General features: G+C 37.5%; 1 protein-coding gene across 1 annotated transcript; it reads left to right on the top strand.

Moving 5' to 3' along the window:
• The first annotated feature begins 956 nt into the window (after positions 1-956).
• LOC130744332 (uncharacterized) lies at positions 957-2,150 on the top strand. The gene is made up of 2 exons (XM_057596521.1): positions 957-1,633; positions 1,901-2,150. Exons 1-2 carry the CDS (start codon positions 957-959, stop codon positions 2,148-2,150), a joined length of 927 nt encoding a protein of 308 aa, XP_057452504.1.
• The last annotated feature ends 21,828 nt before the right edge of the window (positions 2,151-23,978 follow it).

Genomic DNA, 23,978 nt, shown 5'->3' with positions numbered 1-23,978 from the left:
AATGGAAGTAATAAAACTTGCCGACAACCACAAAAATGGCTTGGCCGAACCCTAAAGGGGCTCCAGTGTTTTCAAAAGCTCTTTCTTTCTTCCAAATCAACCTCACAAGCCTATGTCCAGCCATCAACAATAAGCATATACTCACTAAAGTTCCAGAACTGATCATGTTCCAATTTCATGTTATAATCATATAAAAACCTAGAAAAATTTGGCATACTTTCATGGATTCCATGCATAGGATTTAGGGTTATCCTCTAAACATCAACATTCTGAATCATGGCTTCACAAAAGCATCACAAAATATTAAAAGTTCCAGTAGCAATCTGCAGCAAACAATAGCTCCAAAAAGCCAAAGAAAATCCACCAAAACCCAAAATTTGGGCATGGCCGAGAGCACCAATGCTCTTGGGTTTGCTCCTTTTTTTTTGAAAAATTTGATGGCTGTCCTCGAGGCCATTTTCCAGCAACAAAACATCAACCTAAACATCATCATTCTCAGCCCTAAGCATGCAATTCAGTACAGAATTCGTTCTAGGCACCAATCATGGCAAAACTAGTCAAATAAGCAACTATGGTAATTTTCTATTAATCCTTGTCTCAAAACTGATCAGTCTTTGATCATGAGCCTTAAACCCTAATTATTTTCCCTAAACTCATGCTAATTAGTCAAACAATCCACCTCTACTCCACCTCCCTTCATCCACACGGCCATAACCCTAATTCTTGGCCTCCAAGCAACTAAAATCTCACTCATTCTTGAGTCCTTGACTTTACACTTAATTAAATCCTAGCCCTCAAGTATTATCACTTCCATATTAATAATACTTCACACTACAAAGCATCAAGGAAATTCACAAATCATAAGCAAACTATACTTTATTATTTATTCAAAATAAATAATTTCATACATCAAGGTAGGGTCTTACAGACTGGATGATGTTTTTGAAACTCCCCTGATGTCGATTCCAGTTGAAGATGTTGGGCCTGATGTTCCAACAACTGGGAAGGAAGCTAATGATGTTCCCATCAACAATCTGAATGTTGATGATGGTGTTGATGTTGATATTGATGGTGATCACTCAAATCAGGAAGAGATTAATCCTGATCCTGTGACTGTAACTCCTGCAAGTCTTGTTGTATCTCCACCCCCATCTTTTGAGTTAGTGGATGATGTTTATGTGTCTTCCTCTCCCACTGTGAATCCTGAAGAACCTCATGTCGAGGAAGAGGTTCATGAATTGGTTGATGATGAAGGCACAGAGTCTGAAGACTATGTGTTGGCCAGAGTGTTGTCTGAGAAAAAGAAAAAGAAAAGAAACTCCTCCACTCCCTCTTCCATATCCAAATCTAGCAAGACTCTAAGGACTTATAGGAGTACACAGGTCCAAGTCCCTGCCAAGAAGAAGAAGAACAAGGATAAGAAGAAGGCTTCTGTTGAAGAAGTGACCTCTCAGAAGAAGAGTGTCAAGAGAAAAAGAAGAGATGTTGATGAGTCAGATGTCGAGTCTGATGTCTCAAACATTGACACTACTGCCAGAAAACGAATGTCTGGAAGGAGGATTCCAATGAATGTTCAAGAAGCTCCTCTGGACAACATTTCCTTCCACTTTGTGGAAAGTGCTTCCAGATGGAAGTATGTCTTCTAGAGAAAGGTTGCTCTTGAGAGAGAACTTGTCCCAGAAGCTCTTGGATGTCAAGAGGTGGTGGATTTGATTGTTGCTGTTGGTCTTATGAAGATTGTCACTGGATTTGGGCGCTGCTTTGACAAGCTTGTGAAGGAATTTGTTGTGAATACCACCCCTGACTGCAATATGGCTGGAAGTGCATAGTACAGGAAGGTGTATGCTAGAGGTAAACTTGTTAATTTTTCTCCCCTTTTGATTAATTCATTTTTGGGTAGGAGCCAAGTGGCTCATGGTGTTAGAGACATTTCATTGAGTGTGATCACTGCTGGGCAAGTGAAATCTTGGCCCAAGAAGGGTATGCTGTCTACTGGCACCTTGAATGTCAAGTATGCCTTGCTTAACCACATTGGAGCTGCAAATTGGCTGCCAACCAGTCATTCTTCTCACATTTCTACTGGTTTTGCCAAGTTGATTTACTTGATTGACACTAAGACTCCATTTGATTTTGGAGCTTTTGTTTTTTAGCAAACAATGAAGCATGCAGATACTTTGGCTGTGAAGTTGCCCATTGCCTTTCCATCACTGATCTCTGAGATCCTCCTCAGTCAACACCCTGAGATTGTGGCCTCGGATGAGTATCCTTTGCAGAAGGCAATTCCTCTTACCTTTGATCCCAGGTTGTATATTGGACCACATGTCCAGGACATTGCTGCTGAGACTGATCAAGCTGGGGTTGAGAATGTAAATGTGTCAATGTCCTCTGCTGACCCTGGTGATGTTCTTGCTGAACTTATGGAAGTGTCCAAGACTCTTCAAGATACCATTGTGAGTTGCACTCAGAGGAAGAAGAAGGTTGATCTGCTGATCAACAGGTTAACTATGGGTGAAGCTCTTGCTGATGAAGATGGAGTTCAGGCTGGTGTTGTTCAGTATGTTGGGACATCTGGTTCTGATTCTGATTAGTTTATTTTATTTGTTCTGCTCTTATTCGATATGGTTGTATTTGATGCCGAATGATGTTATCTCTACCCTTTGCCAAATTCTGTAAATAAGGGGGAGAAGTATTGTCATGACTAATCTGGTAACTTTTGTAGTTATGTTATTTTGATGCTGCTAAGGTATGATAATATGTGTTTCAGTATGTCAGACGCCAAAGTTGTTTCTGTGATGCAAGATCTTGTTCTTGCTTATCTCAAGCAAGGTAGTATACTGTGATATGGTGATGTATTGCTTATCTCAAGCAAGGTGTGTTCATGTGTTCAAGTTTTGAGTATGTTAATCCGCTGCTATGTTAGTTCTCTGATTCGTCAAGGGATGCATATGGTGTATCAGACAAAATTTGTCAAAGGGGAGATTGTTGAGTATTTTGTGTTGATGAAGACTCTTTAAGTATTGGCTGCATTTTGTTTAAGTTGTGTGATGTGTTTCATGGTGTGACAAACAACATTGTATGTGTCTATTGTCCAACCTCATGTCCGGAACATCTGGTAGGACATTTTGATTAAGGTTGCTGGAACTATTTACGTGTTTCACGTTATGTTTTAAGTGTGAAGATTCGTCAGTGCTGCACACGATTTCATTAGCTGGACGTGTCTTCTTTGATTAATGGAATTAACCTATTTAGAGAAAGAGGGTTAATTTGTGTAGACCAATTTAAATGTTGATTTGGTCTTATTTGTGGAGAAGATCTTTTTGAAGATTCACTGCCACTTTGCTACATGGACTCTTGGATGCTCAAGCCCATTGAAGACACCACCGGTGGAGCATCTATTTAAAGTGTTGAAGAAACCCTAGCTGCGGTACGAGAGAGATTTTACAGAGTGTTAGTTGTATTCATGGTTTTCTTTGTGAGTCCATTGTGTGAGTTTTGTAATCAACTCATGTGCTTTCATTGATCAAATAAGCACTGAATTGTTGTGTTTCGTTGAGAGTGTTTCTGTACGACCATTTGTACTTTAAGATTCAATCACTATGGCAGTGATTGTGAGAGAAAGTGAGAGGGGTCTCATACTTAGGGGGAGTTCTAAGTAATAATCCATTGGTAGGAATAAGTAGGAAGGTTGTGAACAGGGGTTGTTCAACTAAGACCTTGATGTACTTGATTCTCTATAATAGTGGATTATCTTTCTCGGGCTGAAGCCCTCCAGACGTAGGTGACATTGCACTGAACTGGGTTACCATCTCTTGTTGTATGTACTTTTGTAGTTATTGCTACTTGTGGTTTGTTTTAATGTTGTGTTTTACTGTGTGCATGTTCTACACAATGTCCTGAACATTGTGTAACACATCTTTTGAGGCGAACAAGAATTTCAGGCTTGAATATCTTCGTTGAGTCATCTCTGCCTTGCTATTCATCATCTCGTTGTTGCTCTTGCATTTGAGGTCATCTGAAATTGGGTGTGTAGAGCTGGGCCATCAAATTTAGTGAGCTTCTTCTTCTTTTCGATACATGGCTCTTTGATTGATTGGATCAAATCATCTTGTGAGAACTCATGTAGAAGATGCACTTCTCAGTAGATCGGGAATGCTCCCCCTCAATTAGTGCATTATATCTTCTTCTTCTTCATCTTTGTCAACAAAATGCATATGACTTTTAAGCTTGACCTCTCAAAATCTTGCATGGATATCACATTGAAATTCATGTTTTTCTCTTCTTCTTTTTTATCTCTTCTTTTCTCTCAATGTTTGACTCTTAAGCTCACATTCCAAACTGAGATGTTTCTGATTGCATCTCAGCAATTCATTTTTCTTTGTAGGTGGTTTGATCTACATTTACATCGACAACCTTTATTCTTTCAACTGCAATGGCTATTTATACCAAGTCTTTGAAATATGACCAATGTGGTGTAAGACTTACTGAGTGTATGCAGAGAACTTTGAAGAGTAGAAGAGTAGCCGTTTTGATCAAAGGTACATGTTGTCAATTTCTTTGCTCTGTGTCAGAAGGTTGAAGACTTTTGCATTGTTGAAGTACGTTTGTGCTTGGGTATTCATCGTCTATGATGGTTGTAGGATATGCTTGGTTGTCTCAGCACATCATACTTAGGCTTAGTTTGAATATATGTAGTCGTTTGATCATGGAAGATTGTGCTTGATAAGATACATAAGCTTTCGGCTAATAGGTGCTCTTCATAGCTTCTGCGGAAGTGACATGTATGTGCCTTGATTGGTACTTTTGCAATAGGCTGAACTAGTCACATTGAACAAGCATAGTACTTTGACTTCTGATTGCTTGTTTCTAGTTACTTCATTGGGAGCGAAACTTGAATCTATTTCCTTCCTTAGGAGACTTGTTCGTCTTCTAAAAGCTTGAGTAAACATGACTTTGATTTCTCTTTGAACAGCTTTACTTTGCATAGAGGCGGATATCAGATAGCATCTTATGGTCCTGTGAGACTTTGAGCTTGGACGGTCTGAGCTTTGTCTTCCTAGACTTGGAAGATCAGATGTTGGGGGAGACTTGTGCAACTCCTTTGCACATTTTCTTGGCTTTGAGCGCTTCAACTGATCAGACTATGAATGTATGGACCTTTCCAGATTTAACTACTTGTAGGGATGGCATAGTCTTATAGTCTTTCCTTTTGTATCGTTCATCTCTTTTATCAGCAATCCTTGTTTATCTTCATCAAGCGGATGCTTTGATTGCTTTGAGTGATGGTGTCTGATTGAGTTGAATTGTTGCTTTCATATTGATGCAAGTCTTGTGCCATTCTAGGGATGCACAAGACTATTTCCTTGTTGTCTTCAATTCTTCTCTTTTCTTGCTTCTTTTTCTTGGACGTTGTGCTTTGCTGGTTGACGTCTGGAGTCTTCAGATGATGGCTTCGCATCTTCAGACAAAGCTTGCAGACTTAGACTTGTTGGACGTACGGACGATGTTGTAACATGGAGTTTGTCCAGATGGTCTTGGAGTTTTCATTTCTTTTCAATGCTTTGTCCTTTGTCATCAAGTCTTTTTATATTTCTTATTTAGGCGTGTCTTGAGCTTGTCTTCTCCATTCTTCTTGTCCAGATGGTCTTGATCCTCTTAGCATTTCCTTGACTTCAGTCTGTTGTATCTTGTTCCTCTTTGCTCTGTCTTGACCTTGTCATGACCTGGTCTGCTTGGTCTAGTTCTTCTTTGCTTTGCATTGACCTTGTCTTGCTACAGTCTGCTATGTCTTGACTTGGACTTGTCTTGATCTTCATATTCTTCATGTAGATCTTATCTTTCTCCTTAAGCTGAAGCTTTTTCACTATCCTTTGTTGCTTTGAGTTAGTCTTCTTATCTTCATTGACTTCTCTTGGAGACCGCACCATTTCTATGTTCTTCATAACTTTGTGCCATTGCTTTCATTGTCTTTTTCATCATTAAAACATATCAATTTATATGTTCTTCTTAGAGGGAGAACTCATGTGAACCTTACATCACTTTCTACCTTTCCCATCTCTCTGCCTCTCCTCCATTCCCGGTGATTGCTCGACGCGCATCGATTGATATACAGGGATCAGTCACTCTCGGAGATGGATGCGACATTTTTTATTTTCCTTCTTTGTTTTTTCTCTCTTAAGGTGATTCCGAGGATAATGGATGATGTTGCTCATCTTTCATTACCTTATTGGTTCTTCTTAACGTGAAATCACTAAGATCTTGTTCTTCTTCAGACGCAAAATCCGAATATGAATCTGAATTGAGGATGAATTGAGGTTTCTGTGAGCTCCAGCAAATAAGGAAAATAAGAAGTGATGAAGCCATAACCCCCACACTCAACGAAGAAACGAAGGCTGAAGCGATTCCCAAAGCTCGGTGACGGTTGCATAAGCAGTTAGGGCGAGCAAATCTACTAATAAAGAAGAAACATAATATGCATGGTGATAGAGAGAAGGGAAATCAGAATTTGGAATCCCACTATTGGCCACCAGGAACGTCATCGCGCCTGCCAGACCGCCAATGGATTTTCACCGTCAACGACGGAGCACAAAGCACAACTAGAAGAAGATGCAAAGCTCGATTATGTTTCTTGTGATTCCTTCTAGCTTCTGCGATTATGCTATAAGTTTTGCTTTGTGATTGAGGACGAGAGGAACATTAGTGGGGGTGTTGTTGTTAGATTGTCACGAGTTGTTCAATTGTTCTGGTTCCTTTTTGTGATTGAGGTTGGGTTCTATCGTTGGATTGTCCCTGGTTGTTGTTCGACTCTTCTAGGTTTGTGCGATTTGCGGACCTGTGATGTTACTCTTCTAAGTCTAATGAACCAATTATGTTTGAGATAACTAGATTTAGAATTTTTTAAAAAAATCATTAGTTATTTTTAAATAACCATATATGTCCTATAAAGTCCCGTAAGATAACTCAAGTGATAGGAGTTGGGGACATATGAGTTGGGTAGGAGAAGGTCCAGGGATCAATTACTGACGTATGCAATTTATTTTTCTGATGTAATATATATATGTCTTATAAACTTGAGCAAAGTTACTCAGATATTATTGATTTAGATTTTAGACAACTCACCTAATAAAGGAGGGATTAGATAAAGATAACAAAATAGACTGTTCAATTTCATTTTGTTAAATGCGCATGCCAAAACCCTACATAATGGCTAGACCTAATAGGCTAATAGTATATCCAATACAAAATTTAGTCTGTAAAAGTCAAACTTAGATTGCTGTCAACTCTGAAAAGAAAAAAAAAGATTAGTTCAAAGTTCAAACCCTTGATAACCCCAACTAAAAGACCCCACACATAAGCATTCAAGAAAGAAAACTCACCTAATCAAATGGCTAGGAGCAATGTCAAAAGATCTTAGGTCAAAATCATCCTTCATAATAGTGGATTTGAAACTTTCTAATTTGTCATATCCTACGATAAAGGTCATATTCCCCATTTTAATTATGGATGCCTAAAAGACTTTTCACTCATATTAATTGATCTAAGTCAGAAAACTAATATGTCTCAACTCACCCTTTTGGAGATTTGGCATACCTAGGAGTTATTGAATCCTATCCTATTTTGTTTGCTATTTTTCCTATTTTAGTACTACCTTGTAATTTTCTCATTAATTACACAAGGTGACAATGTAGACTAACTCACATCGATTCACCTCGCCATGCTTTTATCTCGCTTAAAGTGGATTGAATCAAGTTGGCCCACAAGAGAATATCATGAATTGGAAATGCCAACTCGCCTTGGTTAGTAGTTGGTTGGTGGATTGGCTCGCGGATTGGCTCGTGGAGTCGGTGAGTTGGCGGATTATGTGGGTTTGCTTAGAGGGTTATGTGGTGTGGGGTGGGGATAGTTCACACAGACTTCCCTTAACCATGAGGTCAGTGGTTTCATCCTCATCTATGGCAATGGAGCACATTTTGTGTCCAGCCGATTACTGCTTATAGAGCAAACACATGCGGCGAGAAGATTAGTCACTGCTGTCAGTCGTGGATATTCTAGTCTAAATGAAAAAATATTAATTAATTTAGTCAATACGAATTGTTAAGAGAGTGTGTGTACTACACATCTTTAAGGAAAAATCGCTTAAATCTGCAGTGAAAAAAAATACTCTTTTACTTAAGGTTTAATTGCACTTTTGGTCCCCTAACTTTGGCCTTTCTGCAAAAATTATCCTCAAACTTCAAAATTAGCAAAAAACGACCCTGAAATTTACATCCGGTTGCAAAATTGGTTTTTCGTCAAACTTTCGTCCAAAACCTAATAGATTGTTGTCGTGGTATTCTTTAATAATATTTTAATTGAAAAATATTAATAATTTTTATTTTTGGGACTAGTGACAGAGATAATCCGTCACAATTCACAATTCAATCACCAAATTTCTTCATCTTCCTCAACGTTATAGTGAGCATTTTCATCAACCTCTTTCCCTAACATTGTGAAGAGAAGCCAAAGCCACCCCCAACGAAATGAACAAGCCAAAGTCATCCTCAACTTTTTCCTTCAGCTTCTATAGCACGTCCTTCCTCTGAATCTCAACAAATCAAAAACAAAATTCTTCCAGTGAATTGCAGAAGCAGGTCTAATTGGACAACAACATCAATCTCGTGCAGCCAAACGATACCACGACCTGATTCCGTTTCAACTCCTGCAACGCCAGAACCACCGCCACCCTTCCTGCTCATACCAAAATCTCATATCTCCTACCTTCAAATCGACTCACAAACTCCATTATCAGCGACACCACATGCATCTGGCGGATGCATGTTCACCCAGATTCAAGCAATCTTCAAACCCCCAAATATACCACCAACTGGAACCCTAACCTGAATCCTAAGCTTCTATTGATGAGATCGAGAGAAGAGGAAGCGATTGAGAGAGAGAGAGATGACGAAGAGCAAGAGAACCGAACCTTGATTTTAAGCGTTGATCAGGAAGGAGAGGAAGAAGAAGAGGTGAGATTTGGGTTTGGTGGTAACAGATCGAACCAAACCCAGGGGAAAACACAGATCGACCCAGAAATTGCAGAAGCTTCGATCTTCTCCACCTCTCTCTCTCTCTGTCGCTCATGCTCTCATGCTCCAGATCTCTCTTTGTATTTAAGGGTTTGAAGATGAGGCTTTGATTGAATCTGAGTTTGCATTTGGGGGATTATGGGTTGCTTCTGGTGTGGGAAGAAAACGTTAGTTCTGGGAGAAAAGGTTGAGAAATTGAAGAACACTTTGAAGAAGGAGATGAGGAGAAGATTCTTTGGCTGTTTCTGGAAGTGTACAACTAGTGGTGGTATGGCTTCAAAAGTTTGAAGAGAGAAGAGGTGTGTGTAAACTTCAGGGTCATTTTTTGCTAATTTTGAAGTTTGGGGACGATTTTCGCAAGAAGACCAAAGTTGGGGGACCAAAAGTGAAATTAAGCCGGCCTTTACTTAAAATTCATGATATCAGGTCATGTATAATTAATTATCCATACCTTTTATTTACTTTTTGAATTTAAATTATAATAAATTTGTCACTTCACATTGATTTTGTCACTTCACATTAATTTTGTAAAGGAGAAGTACTGAATATTTAATACTCTAGGAAGATTGAAAAATCCTACACTTAGATACCTATAGAAATTTTTAATTTCTACATAATTTGGTTTGAGGATAATTAAGAGTTAGGGAGAAAAGGAATTTTTTTTTTCTGCGTGGAGGAAAGGAATATATTAAACCTATTTTGTTTTGTTCAAATTTTAGTAGGGGCCGAAATAGAGGGGTTAAAACTTAAAACCCATTGTAATTCAAAATTATTTCTTCTCTAGAAGTATAAATTTAAATGAAAATATTCTTAGGTCAGAAATTCCATTTCTCATGTTTTGAAACTCCAAATTATATTATAAAAATAATTAGAGCAATAGAAGCAAATAAGTTCTTTTATTTTTGAAAAGAAAAAGAAAAAATATGTTTAACATCTTTGCCCCCTTTCACCAAACAAGAAATATGTATTTTTTTATCCATAAAAATTAGTGTAGACCACAAAAGAGATATAGGAAGGGAAGATAGTTAAGCGATGGAAGTAATATGTGATGTGAAGTGACTGGAAGAGAGAAATAGAAAAAATGTGTGTTCATTATTGATTTTACATTTATGCCTCTTCCCTTCCTCCCTAAAGATAAAAATCAAAATCTTTCATCTGTCTTCCCCATTTCTTGAACCAAACACATCATTATAATCGCTCACCTGGGGTTCCATTTAAAAATTCGAATAGTGTGTATAAGTTTTGTTGGGGAGATATGAGGAATTCATGGGCCAACACCGAAGACCACCAAAAGACTTGTACACCACATCTTTACTTGAAAGTTTCAGACATTGAGTTTATAAGTCACATTTCATATACAACAACTCATTCATTCTTATCCAGTGTGGACACAAACTCACACTTGAATTCTCAAAGTTCTTCCATTTCATGTGCGAGTCACCACCACAGAAGCTATCCACTCATGTAGCTTTATTTGCAAAGACCACCAAGAGATTTGGACAACTTATTTTTCTTAAAACTTTAATGCATTTAGTATGTGAGTCACATCTTTTATAAAGTTTTTATCTTAGTCACTCTATAATCAATGTGAGACTTCAACTCACGCTTGAATTTTCAACATTCTCACATCAGGTGTGAGTCACCACCATCATGCTCTCCTTCACTGGAAGTTATCCACACTCGCATCATCAATCGGTTCTCCAAGTCAACGAGACATGTCACTTGGTCACACTGTCAGGAAGACTTTCGATACAAGGAGTCGATACCATGGTCACACCGGCTATCGTCCCTTATGCCACTTGTTATGAAGACAGAGGAGTCCAATGGTCCAATACCGACCACTAAGAGAACTGAACACCACATCTTCAATAATGATTTGTTCACACCTCATTTCCACCTATTTTTATTTCTATCTCTCTTATCTTATCATCTATCACATCTTATATTTTTTCTCTCTTACTTTTTTTTTCTGTTTATCTCTCTCCTCTTCTACCTTTCTCCACCTCAAAAGGGAGGTGTCCCGCATCTTTATATAAAATCTTCATCAATGTGGGACTAGCTCAAACGCACACATGAATTTCCAACCTCATGGATTCTCAACAAGTTTGAGCTAATCCACCACGTAAGATGGAATTTCAGTTACAAACCTTGGAATTCACGCTGCGGCAAAACCAAACAACCAAAAGAAGATCATGAACAGAAAGTTAGTGCAGCAAGCTAAGAATGACTTGAAGAAAATGGCAGAAGAACTCTAACAGCTTTCGGTGCCAAATTAATCAGGGGGTGGCAAATTATGAATGGAAGCTTAATCTTCTTGTTTCCCTCCATGTCATTTTCTGTCATGAATGGTAAAGGAGAGATAAGAGATTTAGGTTCATGTATACATCAGTCCACATCAAAGGTATATAAATATATGCTTTCTCAGTTTGTCTTTTCCATATATTGAACATAATACCAGTTATAGAATTGAATATTGGCCATAATGCATCAAAGCATGCCAAAAATCTTAATAAAGATTCGCTCCACGCCTGCTTTGTTCCTGTGTAACTCGGAATTTGATCAATAAAAATGGGTCATTTATGATCTGTCTCTTGCAAAAGTTGATCTCTTCATGATCTGATCCACGAACAAGAAGTACACTTTGTTATCTTCATGAATTTTCAACTTTTCCGCCCTTTTTTAGTAGTGTTAGCGGCTTTCTATTTAATTTGTTTCATTCAAAAGTGGCGTTGATGTCAAAGTTGGTGCAAAGACATGTCATGTCAATAATGCTAAAATCGATTTTACCTGTGTTCATGAGTGACAATCTTGGGTCTTGGCATCTCTCTGTTTCAATGCCAAACTATTTCAATCTTTTTTCACATCATGAACTTAATTACCAAACAAATGTATTTAATGCTTATTTCAATGTGATTGAATGATGAATTATTTAACCCAAACTTTATCATGGGTCATTTAGACAACCCCGTTCAGAAATCTTACCATAATCATGAAGTCAAAATTAATTCCCGAAAGAAGTTTAAAATAGTTTTTAAGTGCCAGAGTTGATTTTGAGACTAGAGAAGTTGACCCTATCACACTATTAATCCCAGTAAATTAGCGCTCCATTTCGCGTTGATCCAGAAAATTAAAATGCCAATGGAAGGGTGATTGTGGGAATGAAACAATTCTTAATGCCCAGTGTTGGTGGCATATTTATTCCTTGTTTTGTTGATTTCTTCATGCTGCGTTGAATATGCAATAGTTTGCATTCATTTGTAGTGCCGTTGTAGTTCGAAATGTTGGTTTGGTTTATGCAAAAATAGAGATTGAGGGCCTGTTTGATAACCCTTTTTAAAAAGAGTTCTTAAAACTGTTTTATAAATCAATTTTTGGAAACTGTTTTTAGGGAGAGATCGGAGAAAAAACTTGTTTGATAATTCTAATTTTGAAAACTGTTTTTGAAATGAAAAAACAGAGAACTTGTTTGGTAAAATCATTTTGAAAACCTGTTTTGAAAACTAAAAAATTAAGAACTTGTTTGATTGTGTTGTTTTCTTTTATGAGATTTTGAGACTTAAATGGACTTCATATTTGTATTCTTTAATAAAAAGAAGACATTGTGACACTGTAGTATGTTTTGAGCTATCTATGCCAACTTTACAAAAGAGAAAATGATATGTTTTGCTGCTAATGTGCTAAGTTAGTAGTAGACATTGTGAATTTTTTTTTTTTTTTAACGTAGAAAACAATGATGTTAGACTTGATAACAAAGTGAAATGAGTCAAAGTGATAATAATTAAAAAAAATCATACATACGTTAAAATGAGTCAAAGTGATAATATTTAAAACTTGATAACAAAGCACTACATAAATTGTTCAATCCGTAATTACATAGTGCGGTCTAATATCAAAAAAAGTTAAGATTTCTTCAATTATCAATGTCATAATGTGCCCACATCAAATCAGCAATTTGATCCCTTTGCATTGCCATTTCAGTTGCACCTTCATTAGATAGTCTTGCTAAATTGTCATCATGTGAGGTTGTTCCTGCAGTGCTAGAACCTTCATTCATGCTATTAAATTCCGCGGGATCTAGTTCTTCCCACATCCTAAATAGTTCATCATTCAAATTCCACTTGCGTATGTAATTATGAATAGCACAACATGCAGTTACTATAAGTGGTTGCCTACAAGGCTTATATGAAGGCATCAACTTTAGAATAGGAAACCTGTTTTTCAATACTCCAAAACAACGCTCAATTGTCATTCGTAGGGATGAGTGCCTATAGTTGAATAACTCTTCACGGTTCCTAGGTTGTCTACCTTGTCCTCTATATTCTTGTGCATGATACCTTTCGCCCCTAAAAGGTGGAAGAAAGCCTCCAGTACATGGATAGCCTGAATCAACAAGATAGAAATGCCCTGCGTTGCATAAGATATATTAGTTTTAAATGTTTATTCCATCTAAAGAAAAATAATTTAATTTTTAATTTACTACTCACCTCTAGGTGGCCAAGGAAATTCTGCATTAGGATTGGTAAGTGCATCCAAAAATACCTTAGCATCATGTGCACTTCCTTCCCATCCCGAATATACATATGTGAACATCATATTGAAATCACAAACACACATAACATTTTGTGTAATTGTTGTCTTTCTACCTCTACATGACATTTGTTTGTCAGCAGGAACCCATGCACTTATATGTGTACCATCAATTGCACCTATGGAATTCTATAACCAGAAAATCCAATGAGTACCTTTAAAACAAAATAAAATAAATGAATAAAATATGAAGTAGTTAAATATTAAACAATATTGCATACATACCTTGAACCACGGATAGTACTTGTGGTTACTTTTAATGCTATCAGGCAAGTTTGTGGAATCTGGTCTTATAAGCTCTTTCCCCAATCGACATACTGCTCTTAAAACTTCCTTAAAACAACTTGAAACTGTTTGCGTGGAATGCTGAAAGCGATTTGCAACAACTCTGTGCCGAACACCATGACCAAGAATGAATAAGAACATTGCAACTTTTTCATCAACAAACACATCCCTTGAGTCACTTAAGTAGTTTTTCTCCCTCAACTCATTACAGAATCTAACAAAGCATGGCTTCCTCATTCGAAATAAATCAAAGCAAACTGTTCCTGATCCATTCAATATTTCATTAACAAATTCACGACCAGACAATTTAGAATCATTCATCACTGTTTTATTCAAATGATTCTGGTAATAATCATAAACCATATTAATCATTAGCATCTCTGCCATTTCATCATCACTTGAACCTGAAGAATGTCCATCAATATCCATAATGGAAATAACCTGCCATTTAATTTATATAACAAAATCTCAATAAATAAATCATAACAAAACATCCAGCACATTTAATAATCATATATAACTAAAAATCCATCACATTACAACCATAGTAAAATATCCAACACACTCAATAACATAAAAATAAGAAAATATCCAGCGCATTCAAATTCAACACAAAGACATTAAATAAAGTACTTAAGGAGTATATCTCCTAACAAACACAAGATAAGCAAATTAAAGTTCCACCCCTAAAGTCTATGAAGCCATGCATGTCTCATTTCAGCGGACATAGCAAGAAACATCTCTCTATATTCAGCCTCCTTAAACTTTTCACAAGCTTTCATATAGGTATCCACTGAGATGCCTTCAATTCCTTCAAGTGCAGTCACACACTTAGTAATTGAATAATCAGGCGTTACAATGGACGAAGTGGCCTCCATACTATGACCCCTATACCTTTCATCCCTTGCCTTGGATGCATCAGCCCATGCTGTTAGTGCATCTCCCATTTGCATTGTTCTAGTACTTTTCTTAGATTTTCCCTCTTTCTCTTGAATTTGGCGCTTTCCACTACGAGTAACGCGCTCCAATTCTTGAACATCATCATTAGAACTATCATTATCAAGGTTAACATGAACCCCATTGTTGCGGTATTGATTTTCAAGCTCAATTTCTTCATTTGTGTTGGGTGGGTCTTGGGTAGATGAATGGTGAAGAACTCCCGTTGCAGTATTTTTGTTAAATATAATTCCCAGCAAGTTATAATGGTCAAGACCTCTCCTTTGAAACTGAGCAGCTTTATCATGCACCTAAAATAATATAAGTAATAAGTTAATTCACTAAAAATATTAATAAATAAAGTGAACAATAAATCCGATGTTGATTACATACATACCCGAATATAATCTTTCCAAACTTCCTCACTTGCGGTGACAGTGTTGGTTTCAGGATCCCACCCAAATCCAGTGTGATTCACAAGTGCAGAGAATTCGCGATACAAAGCTCGCAACCTATGCATCTTTGCCTTCAGTTGTTCTTTTTTATAAGAACTCTTTGCTTTGAAATTTAACTTAGTGGTCACGGAAGTCCATGTTCTAGTATTAAATACACCATTTGGCATATTTCCATTTGTCACTTCATCAACCATAATATCTATGAATTCCTTAACAACTAATTTAGGCCATAACTTGGAGTCAACATTATCAGCGTTACTTGCCATCTATTACAAATTCCTTCACAAGTAAGTATACAAGAGGAGAAAGAATAGAAGAAAATAGAAAAATACAATATCAGTAACAAGAATAAACCAGTTGCAAGAAAGATACAAGGGGAGGGAAAGAAAAATCAAGAACAATCCGTATGGTACCAATCAAAGAACATAACCAGCAATAAATAAACCCCTCCAATCCAATATATAATACCCAGCATCTATCCAAAGCAATAGGCAAAAATAATGCTAAGTAGCAATAGGCAAAAACCACTCACGCACACTCCTAAATAGCAAGAGGCAAAATTCAGTTGCAGAACAAAAACCACTCACACGCACTCCTAAGTAGCAATAGGCAAAATTCAGCAGCAGTAGAGATAGCACAAAAAAGCAATCACAGAATTTCCAAGCACCACCCATATGAACAAAAATTATACCCCACCAACAGCCTCACAAAACTCACCCAAGAAACCCAACCAAAACCCTAGATTCAAGTATAGAAACTAAACCCTAAACCCATAGAAATTAGAGAAACTGAAGATGATAGAGAAACTAAGAGGAACCAAATCAACATAAATTAAACCAAACTGAGATTTACAAGAGAATGAAAAAAAAACCAACCTGAGATTTGGTGAAGAAGAGACCACGAAGACGAGCGAGACCACTGCTGCAGATAGGTTGGGGAAGGCGTTCCAGAAGCAATGGGAAAAGATGTGTGTGTTGAGAAAAACCTATAAGTATAAGCGTTTTGCACTTTTGGTGATATTTATCAATTTGCCATTACTGAAAACACCTGTTCTCCGTGTGTTTTCTGTTTTAGCGAGAGAAAAGCAAAAGTGAGAAGCAAAACACCTTTTACCTCTTTCTGTTTTTCAGTATTTAAAAAGGAAAATTGAGAACAGTTTTTAGAATTGAAAACTGATTTTTAATTACCCAAGCAAGTTTTTCAGTTTTTTAATTTTTAAAAAGTGAAAACAGTTTTTGAAAAGTGTTATCAAACAGACCCTGAGTTACTCAGTTACAGTTAGTCAGTTATCATATATATATGATGAAGGTGACAACGTTAGAATCTGTGGCTTAAATTGAATAGGTACTGAATATTGGTCAGTAGAGAATTGAATAAAATTGTGAATAGGTACTGAACAACAATACATACAGCAAGCAGGTGAGGTGATAACATTACTAGAAAAAACTAAAAAATTAGAGTGGGAAAAATCCACCTTTAGATATTAGAAGGGGTTTATGTACAGAGACAGAGAAAATTGAATTAAAGAACAAAATTCGGTTTCGTTCATTTTCGGACTGAATCGGAGGCTTCTTCAGTTATTTCTAAGCTCAATGGAACAATGATCAATGGTGCTATGCTCCAGTTATGCTTATTGAAATTCCCTCTGCACTCTGAGAGAGGTAAGGTCAGAAGGAACATCAAGGTATGGAAACCTAAGAAGAAGGTGAAGGGTGACAGGTCTTTTGATGTAAGGGTGCTTTCGACGAAGAGCACTCGTGATAGAATTCGGCGAACAGCTTTGGAGCTCTTAAAGAAATATTCAATCCCCAAGAAGATTTGATCCTTATGACATCTCCTGGAGGCAGAGCAGCAAAAGTAATCCCAGTTGGACCAAAGGAGCTTGCTATTGAGTTCCCTACCAGTGAAGACATGGAGGCTTTTTTGGCAAGAAAGGTGAACATGGATTTTGTGTCCACTGAAGCAGCAGAAAATATATCTGTGCCAAAGTTGCACCATTTGTGGTTACAGATTTCAAATGTCTCTTTGGGAGCATGGGACAAACCTTTCTTTATCTCAATAGCTGGGCTCTTTGGGGAGGTTCACCGTTTAGACAGAGACATGAAAGAGAGGAATCGATATGACCTGACCAAGGTGTTGATTTCTTCTTCCTCTACCTACATTCAGGGGAAGAGGGTCGATGTATTCTTGGACATGAAAATAGTCACGGTGAACGTCGATGCAGAGCTTTGTCCAGATTGGGTGTAGCCGCTTAATCGTTTAGCCGCCTCTGCAACCTTACAAGAACCGGAGTCAGAAGAAGGTACCCTTTCTCCGGAGGTATCCTTAGTCGTGAAATCTTGGGATTCCGAGTCGGAACTGAGAGATTCCGATCCTCTTGGGGCGGCGACAATGAACAGTGACCATCTTAGGGTAACGGAGAGGCCTGGCAATTTGGTGGCATAGTGTTCAAATGGTGGGGTCTTAATTTCGGAATGTCATGAAGCTACTCCTAGTTTACAGTTGAAGGTTGTGGTAGAGGGGTCAGCATTTGTTGACTCTACAAAGGGAATCTGCTCAGTGTGTGTATGTGCCTGGACAGCGACAATTTAGTCAAGGTGGGGCTCAATATTGATGTGTGGTCATTTCACAGAGGTATCAGGCAGAATTGTACTTGGCTGGTGGATATGGAGTTGCTTAGATCAGCGGTTGTAAGGTTATGTAATTTTGGGCCAGCCCATTTTGGTGGTTTTTGGACAACCGAATTTATTATTATGATCAACTCTCTTTTCCCTGGATTGGGCCGGGTAAAACCAATTGGATTAGTGGGCCAAACAAATGCTGTAAAGGGAAAGGGGATGAACTTACCATTGCTTAATGAGAGTCTTTCAACTAGGGGATAACTTTCGTGAGGAGCATAGTCCCCAACGTGTTCATAAAAGAGGACGTGGAAGACCCCGTAAACTCCCAATTTCTTCGTCTCTGTCAGTGCCAAAGGAGATAGTGACACCAGCGAACACCACCATAGTTGAGGTAGGGGAAGCTTGCTTATGGCTAGAAGGGTACCCGACAAGGGCCAAGAAGGCTTGGGCTGTTGGAAAACTTTTGGGTCTTCAATTTGAAGGAACAGATTTACAAGCTGAGGGAGGTTTGATTGATGAACTAAAACTTCTTTGTCCGCCCTCTTGATTTCATAATGCTGGTGGGGTTTTCGATCTCATTGAATGTACAAGGTCTAGGGGGTGATGAGAAACGCAGGTTTGTCAAGGAAACCATCAAGAAGGCCAATCCTGAGGTGGTATTACTGCAAGAGTCCAAATACAGTGCTTCTAGAGAGAAGGAATTTTTTAGTTTTGCGAGTTCTCTTCACATGTCTTTCGAGTTTGTCGCTGCCGTGGGGGCAGCGAGTGGCCTCATCTCTATGTGGAAGGCTTCGACGGTGATGGTTGAAGATGTGGTAGAGGACGAGATATTTATTGGCTTAAGGGAAAAATTTGGAAGGGAAGATTAGCGATGTCTGTTATTGAACGTTTTTTTGCCACAATCTGAGGAAGATAGAGTGGAATGCTTCAACAAGCTGAAGGGGATTATTAAGCATGGCAGAGCCACGACATTAGGAGCAGACCTTAATGCTTACTATAAATTCAGGCGCAAGGTCATGTGTGAATGTGGAAGCTGATTTTTCTCTGCTGAGTTGCAAATTTTTTGATATAGATGGATGCAATCGGATGGGGCCATATGCTTTGTTTTTCGAAATTGTTGTTGTGTAGTTGATTGGTGTCCTGGTTTGAGTTTGCAGATGAGTTTCTCGTGGATATTGAGACAGCAAGGATAGCGAGGCTTTGATTTTTGTTGTTGCAGAGGCTGTTAGTGTAGTTGGTTCTGTTTTTCTTGTTGTCGTGTCCTGTTATGTTCTGCTCTTCTTTTTTTTTTTGCATATGTTTGCGTTTTTAGACTACCTTGCTTTCTTCCTTTCTTTTCTTTGGCTACTGTAATCTAATTTGTAATGTGGGATTCTACATCCTGATTATATTAATATATAAGTTTGGTTTTTCCCAAAAAAAAAGATATTTAAAATGTCGTCAATGCTTTTAGTGACAGAATTTATGACGAAAAATAAATCTTAGCTAAATAAGCATAACAAAACTTGAAGGATTTGTTTGTGGAGTTTTAACGTAGAGGAACTTTCAAAAAAACAAGGTAGAGGAGGGAAAGGGAAGAAGAAGTGGAAGGGAGTAAGTCCTCCTCTTGTTAGAAAGTTTCAAATTCTCCGAGGAACTCCACAAAATAATTATAAAAATCTTTTGGAGGGTCTTTATAAATTACCCAAACTATTCCCCCTTTATTAAAAGATTCTCAAACAATGGGAGATATTCTCATAAGTCTCAATCTTTCCTTTCCTCCAAAACTCTACTTGCAAGCTGGATTTGTTAGGGGTGACTTAGCTTAAGGGTCACCCAAGTTGCTTCCAAATGGGGTGACCCACTATTGGCTTTCTGGACCAAGGTGGCGAGGAAATTATATTTCCTGTATAGCAGATGTTCTACGCGATGCTTAAGAAATTTCTTTGACAATTGATTAACAGTGAACAACATAAGCATAAAATGAACAAAGCACAACACATAACTTGTTAACCCAGTTCGGTGAAACTTCAGGTACGTCTGGATGGTTTTCACCCAAAGAAAGAAAATCCACTATCTCAAGATATAGGAACTATAGACACTCATGAACACCACAACTCATAGTTCCCTTCCTAGTCTACCTAGTGTATTTCTACTTAGTATTTCCCCCTAAGTATGAGAGCCCCTCTCACTTTCTCTCAACCACTGCCACAATGATTGGTAAGAACAACAACAATCAGAGTTTTAACACTCAAGAACACAGAACACAACCTTGCCTTATAGAATCAACGAGCAAGGTTTGTTCACAACGAAAACAATGTCAAACACAAATCACAACCCTAAAACACTTGATCTGTTTCTCACAAAAAACTTTAGTAGTCTTCACGTTTTAGGTCTTCATATATATGCTTCAGCAGCCACGCTAGGGTTTCCAGAGGCTGAAGCAAGTAGTCCAACAGCAGCAAACCAAAACGCAATCTTCCAGGATGATGATTGCATTACAATTCAATCAATCATGCATTAACACAATGGAGACAAATCCTCAATCAGAGATTGTCTCAACAAATAAACCAGCCCACAATAAATAACCAAGATACAACTACTTAAATCGTAAGTAACAACAAACAAATCTTCACCAGATTTTCAGGGCACACATAAGCACTCCATGTAATAGACTAATTTCATGTGCTACCCAAAGGTATATGTCACAACATCTGCTTCGACATCAGGTTATTTTTGACAAAATGCAAGACAACCAAAAGTAACAACAATAGCAAGCGTATAGAAAAGACACGCGATTTCTTTGTGCTTTATACTGGGTGTCTTATAAACTTATAGATTGGTCAAGGGTGACTAACTTAAGGTTTGTCTAGGTTGCTTCCAAATGGGGGTGACCCATCGTTGTAGTTGTCTCAATTGGGCTCTGCAAGCGAAGCATCCACTGGGAAGTTTGGGGAAATCAGTTACAACTAAGGCTTTGGGGCTTCCATGAGAAGGATGAGAAGCCAGAAGACTTGGAGACGCTTTATCCTCGTAGGGTTTCACTTGTAAACGGTTTGGTCTCAATATTGAAGCCTAAACCCAAAATATGGCCATCGTTCTCCCTCTTTAAAACACAATTTTTATTAGCCACGTGTGAGAGGTGGCAATATGGATTTGGGTTAGGTTAGTATCCTTATAAAAAAGGAAAAAATTTCTTGTAAAAAGATGTTCACTTTAATACCCACAAAAGTGGCTTGGTTTTAGAACCCTAATTCCAAAATTTTTCTGACTTGGTCCCTACCATCATTACATAAAAACACCTTTAGAGAGAAGAAAAAAATAGTTTGGGAAACGTGGGTAGTGGCAATTGGTTTATTAACTGTTGTAGGTTCGTCGTGTTTGCCTCTATAAATAGAGAAAATGTCATTTGTACATACACAATTCAAAGAATCAATTAAAACTACAAATATCCCGCATTTGGAAATTTAAAAGAATAAAATGATGGTATGAATATAAAAATGTGTTTGTTAAATATCTTCTCGTTTTGTTTTCTTGGTACTTAACTACTCCTACCATTTCATAAAGATTGTTGTTTTAAGCACTCTTCAAATATTTCAACATGTTTGTTGTTTTAGAAAGATAATGTATTTTTTTCCAAAACTTTTCCACCTATACCCTCATTTAATAAACTTTCTCTTACCTATCACATTTTATATAAATCAATCACAATTCTTCTCTATTAACTAAATTCTTCTCAATACGAGATGGAATTTATGGTTAAACCTGAAAACTGTCTCTGAACTTTAAGAGAGATTTGATTTCCATCCCTCGTCGGAAAATCTTCCTAGAGATGCCCTCAAACTACCTTTTTTATATGGAAACCGTCCTTGCCGCCGATTTACCTCCGGCCGCCGTGCCAAATTGGCAGTCTTGTACCTATGTGGACATGTCACGTAATTTCATTAAATGACGTGTTATTTTTTAAAAAATAATATAAAAACTAAAATTTTTAATTTGTAATTAAGCCCCAAAATTTAAACTAATTAACCTAAACTAATAATCAACTAATTAACCCTAAAATCTGAGCTTTCCTCATTCCTTCAGATAAAATCCCCAACTAATTAACCCTAAAAAATGATTCAGTAAGGGTTAATTAGTTGATTACTACTTTAGGTTAATTAACTAAAAACTGAATATTAGAGAGCAAGCTTGAAGAAGATGAAGTTGGGATTTGGTTCTGAAGAAGAAAACCCTGTCTTCAACAATTCCCAAACCCATAAAAACTAAAAAAACCCTAACTCCATCTATCTCTCTGATGCTTCCTACTCTCTCTGCACGCACTCTTCCTCTGTTTTTCCTCTGCTTTTTGGATGGTGGGTGCGAGTTTGCTTCCCAATTTTATGCCTGTGATGTGAGCCTAATATTCAGATCTTAAGCCCAATTCTGAAGTCAGCTCTTATAAACGGTGACCCCTAATGTGGACCACTTTTAAAGTGGTCTAAGTTTAGACCACTTTTTTTAACTTGCTATAACAGGTCAACACATCTTTTTTTAAAGAAATTTAATATATGATAAACTTTTAATGATATTTTTTCTTAAAAAAAAATAATGTGTTGACTTACTATACCCAGTCAAAGTAAGTGGTGTAAAATTACACCACATAAAAATGGTACATATTAGGTTCTCCCCTTATAAACCCTTGCTTTCCTTTTAATCACTGTCATAGCCTTTGCTATTTCATTTAGCAGGGGCGGACCTATGTGTAATTCAGAGGTTAATATATTGCACTTAATTTCCTATTTAATTTTTTTTCAATCCCCTGTAAATTTTAAATTATATTAATAGACTAAGTTTTGCACATATTTGCACCAAAGACCCACTAATTGCACAATTATGACTTGTATAATTTTTCATGTATAAACATATTAAAGTTATTTTTAATTATATTTTTACCGATGTGTTCATTTGAAAAATTTGAACCCCTAACCCCAACCCCGGGTCCTGAATCTGCCACTGTCCTTTAGATCGTTGCTTTCCTTTTAATCGTTGCTTTCACATCTCGCTCACTCGCAGTGTGCGCCACCGCCTTGGTAACATTATGTTCTGATTTCGATCTTTGATTGTGAAAGCTGGAACAGGAAGATACATGCAACAAGAGGGAGAAGAAGTAGTAATCACAATGTTCTTACTGTTTATTCTTGGTTCCAAATCCTTCTTTTTATCCTTGTTCTTCCCTTTTCTTTTCTTTTTCGTTTCCGTTGTTTGTTTTACTGGTACCTAGGAAGTTTTCCTAGCCTTTCTAATATATATATTTCCAACCATTGCAGTTTGAATAATAGTTGAGAACAATGCAAATTGACGTTAATTTCAATGCAAATTGACTTAATTATTTTATTTTATTGTTTATTCTAGATCTTGAACATTTAGGGGTTGGTGAGTGTTGAAGATGATGATGATTGTAAGACCTGGATTTTCAGAACCAGTTAAGTTCCGACTCACGCGTGGAATCAGTGTAAGCGTGACAGGAGTTTGATATTTGAGAAAGATTAATGAAGAAGAAAGTTCAGGAATTTCTTGAGGAATGTTGAGTAGTTGCTTTCGAAGTTAGTACGAGTCGTCTGCACATCTGCTTTATGGCGAGCGTGTCCAGAATCGGCTATTTCGCTTTTAGAGCAACGTATTAAGTGAGATTTCGAATCCTTGGAAATTTAAAGATTCTCTTTATTTTTCCTTCGACCAGCGTTTCATTTCGGAACTCTGGACTGTACGCACGATAGGTTTCACTTTTCGGATGTCCGACGACGCTTATTTCTTTGCTCCGAAACCCTAGATTCAAGCGATGGATGAAGACTTTTTCTATTCGGGACTTCTAACGAAGATTCCGTCCGCGTTGCCAGATTTGTTTCGACATTTCAAATCTTTCTTCAGTAGGAAGTTTTGTCGTTTGAGCATCACAGCAAAAAGTAGTTTTTCGGGACAGATTAACTTACACCGCTTTTGGAATTTTAGATATCGTTTTTTCCCAAATCATAGATACTTGTTTTGAGTTCTGGAATTCTGACGCCAGAATC

Source organism: Lotus japonicus, chromosome 3, assembly GCF_012489685.1.
Source record: "Lotus japonicus ecotype B-129 chromosome 3, LjGifu_v1.2".
Taxonomy (NCBI): Eukaryota; Viridiplantae; Streptophyta; class Magnoliopsida; order Fabales; family Fabaceae; genus Lotus; species Lotus japonicus.
This window is presented reverse-complemented; position numbering and strand designations above follow the sequence as displayed.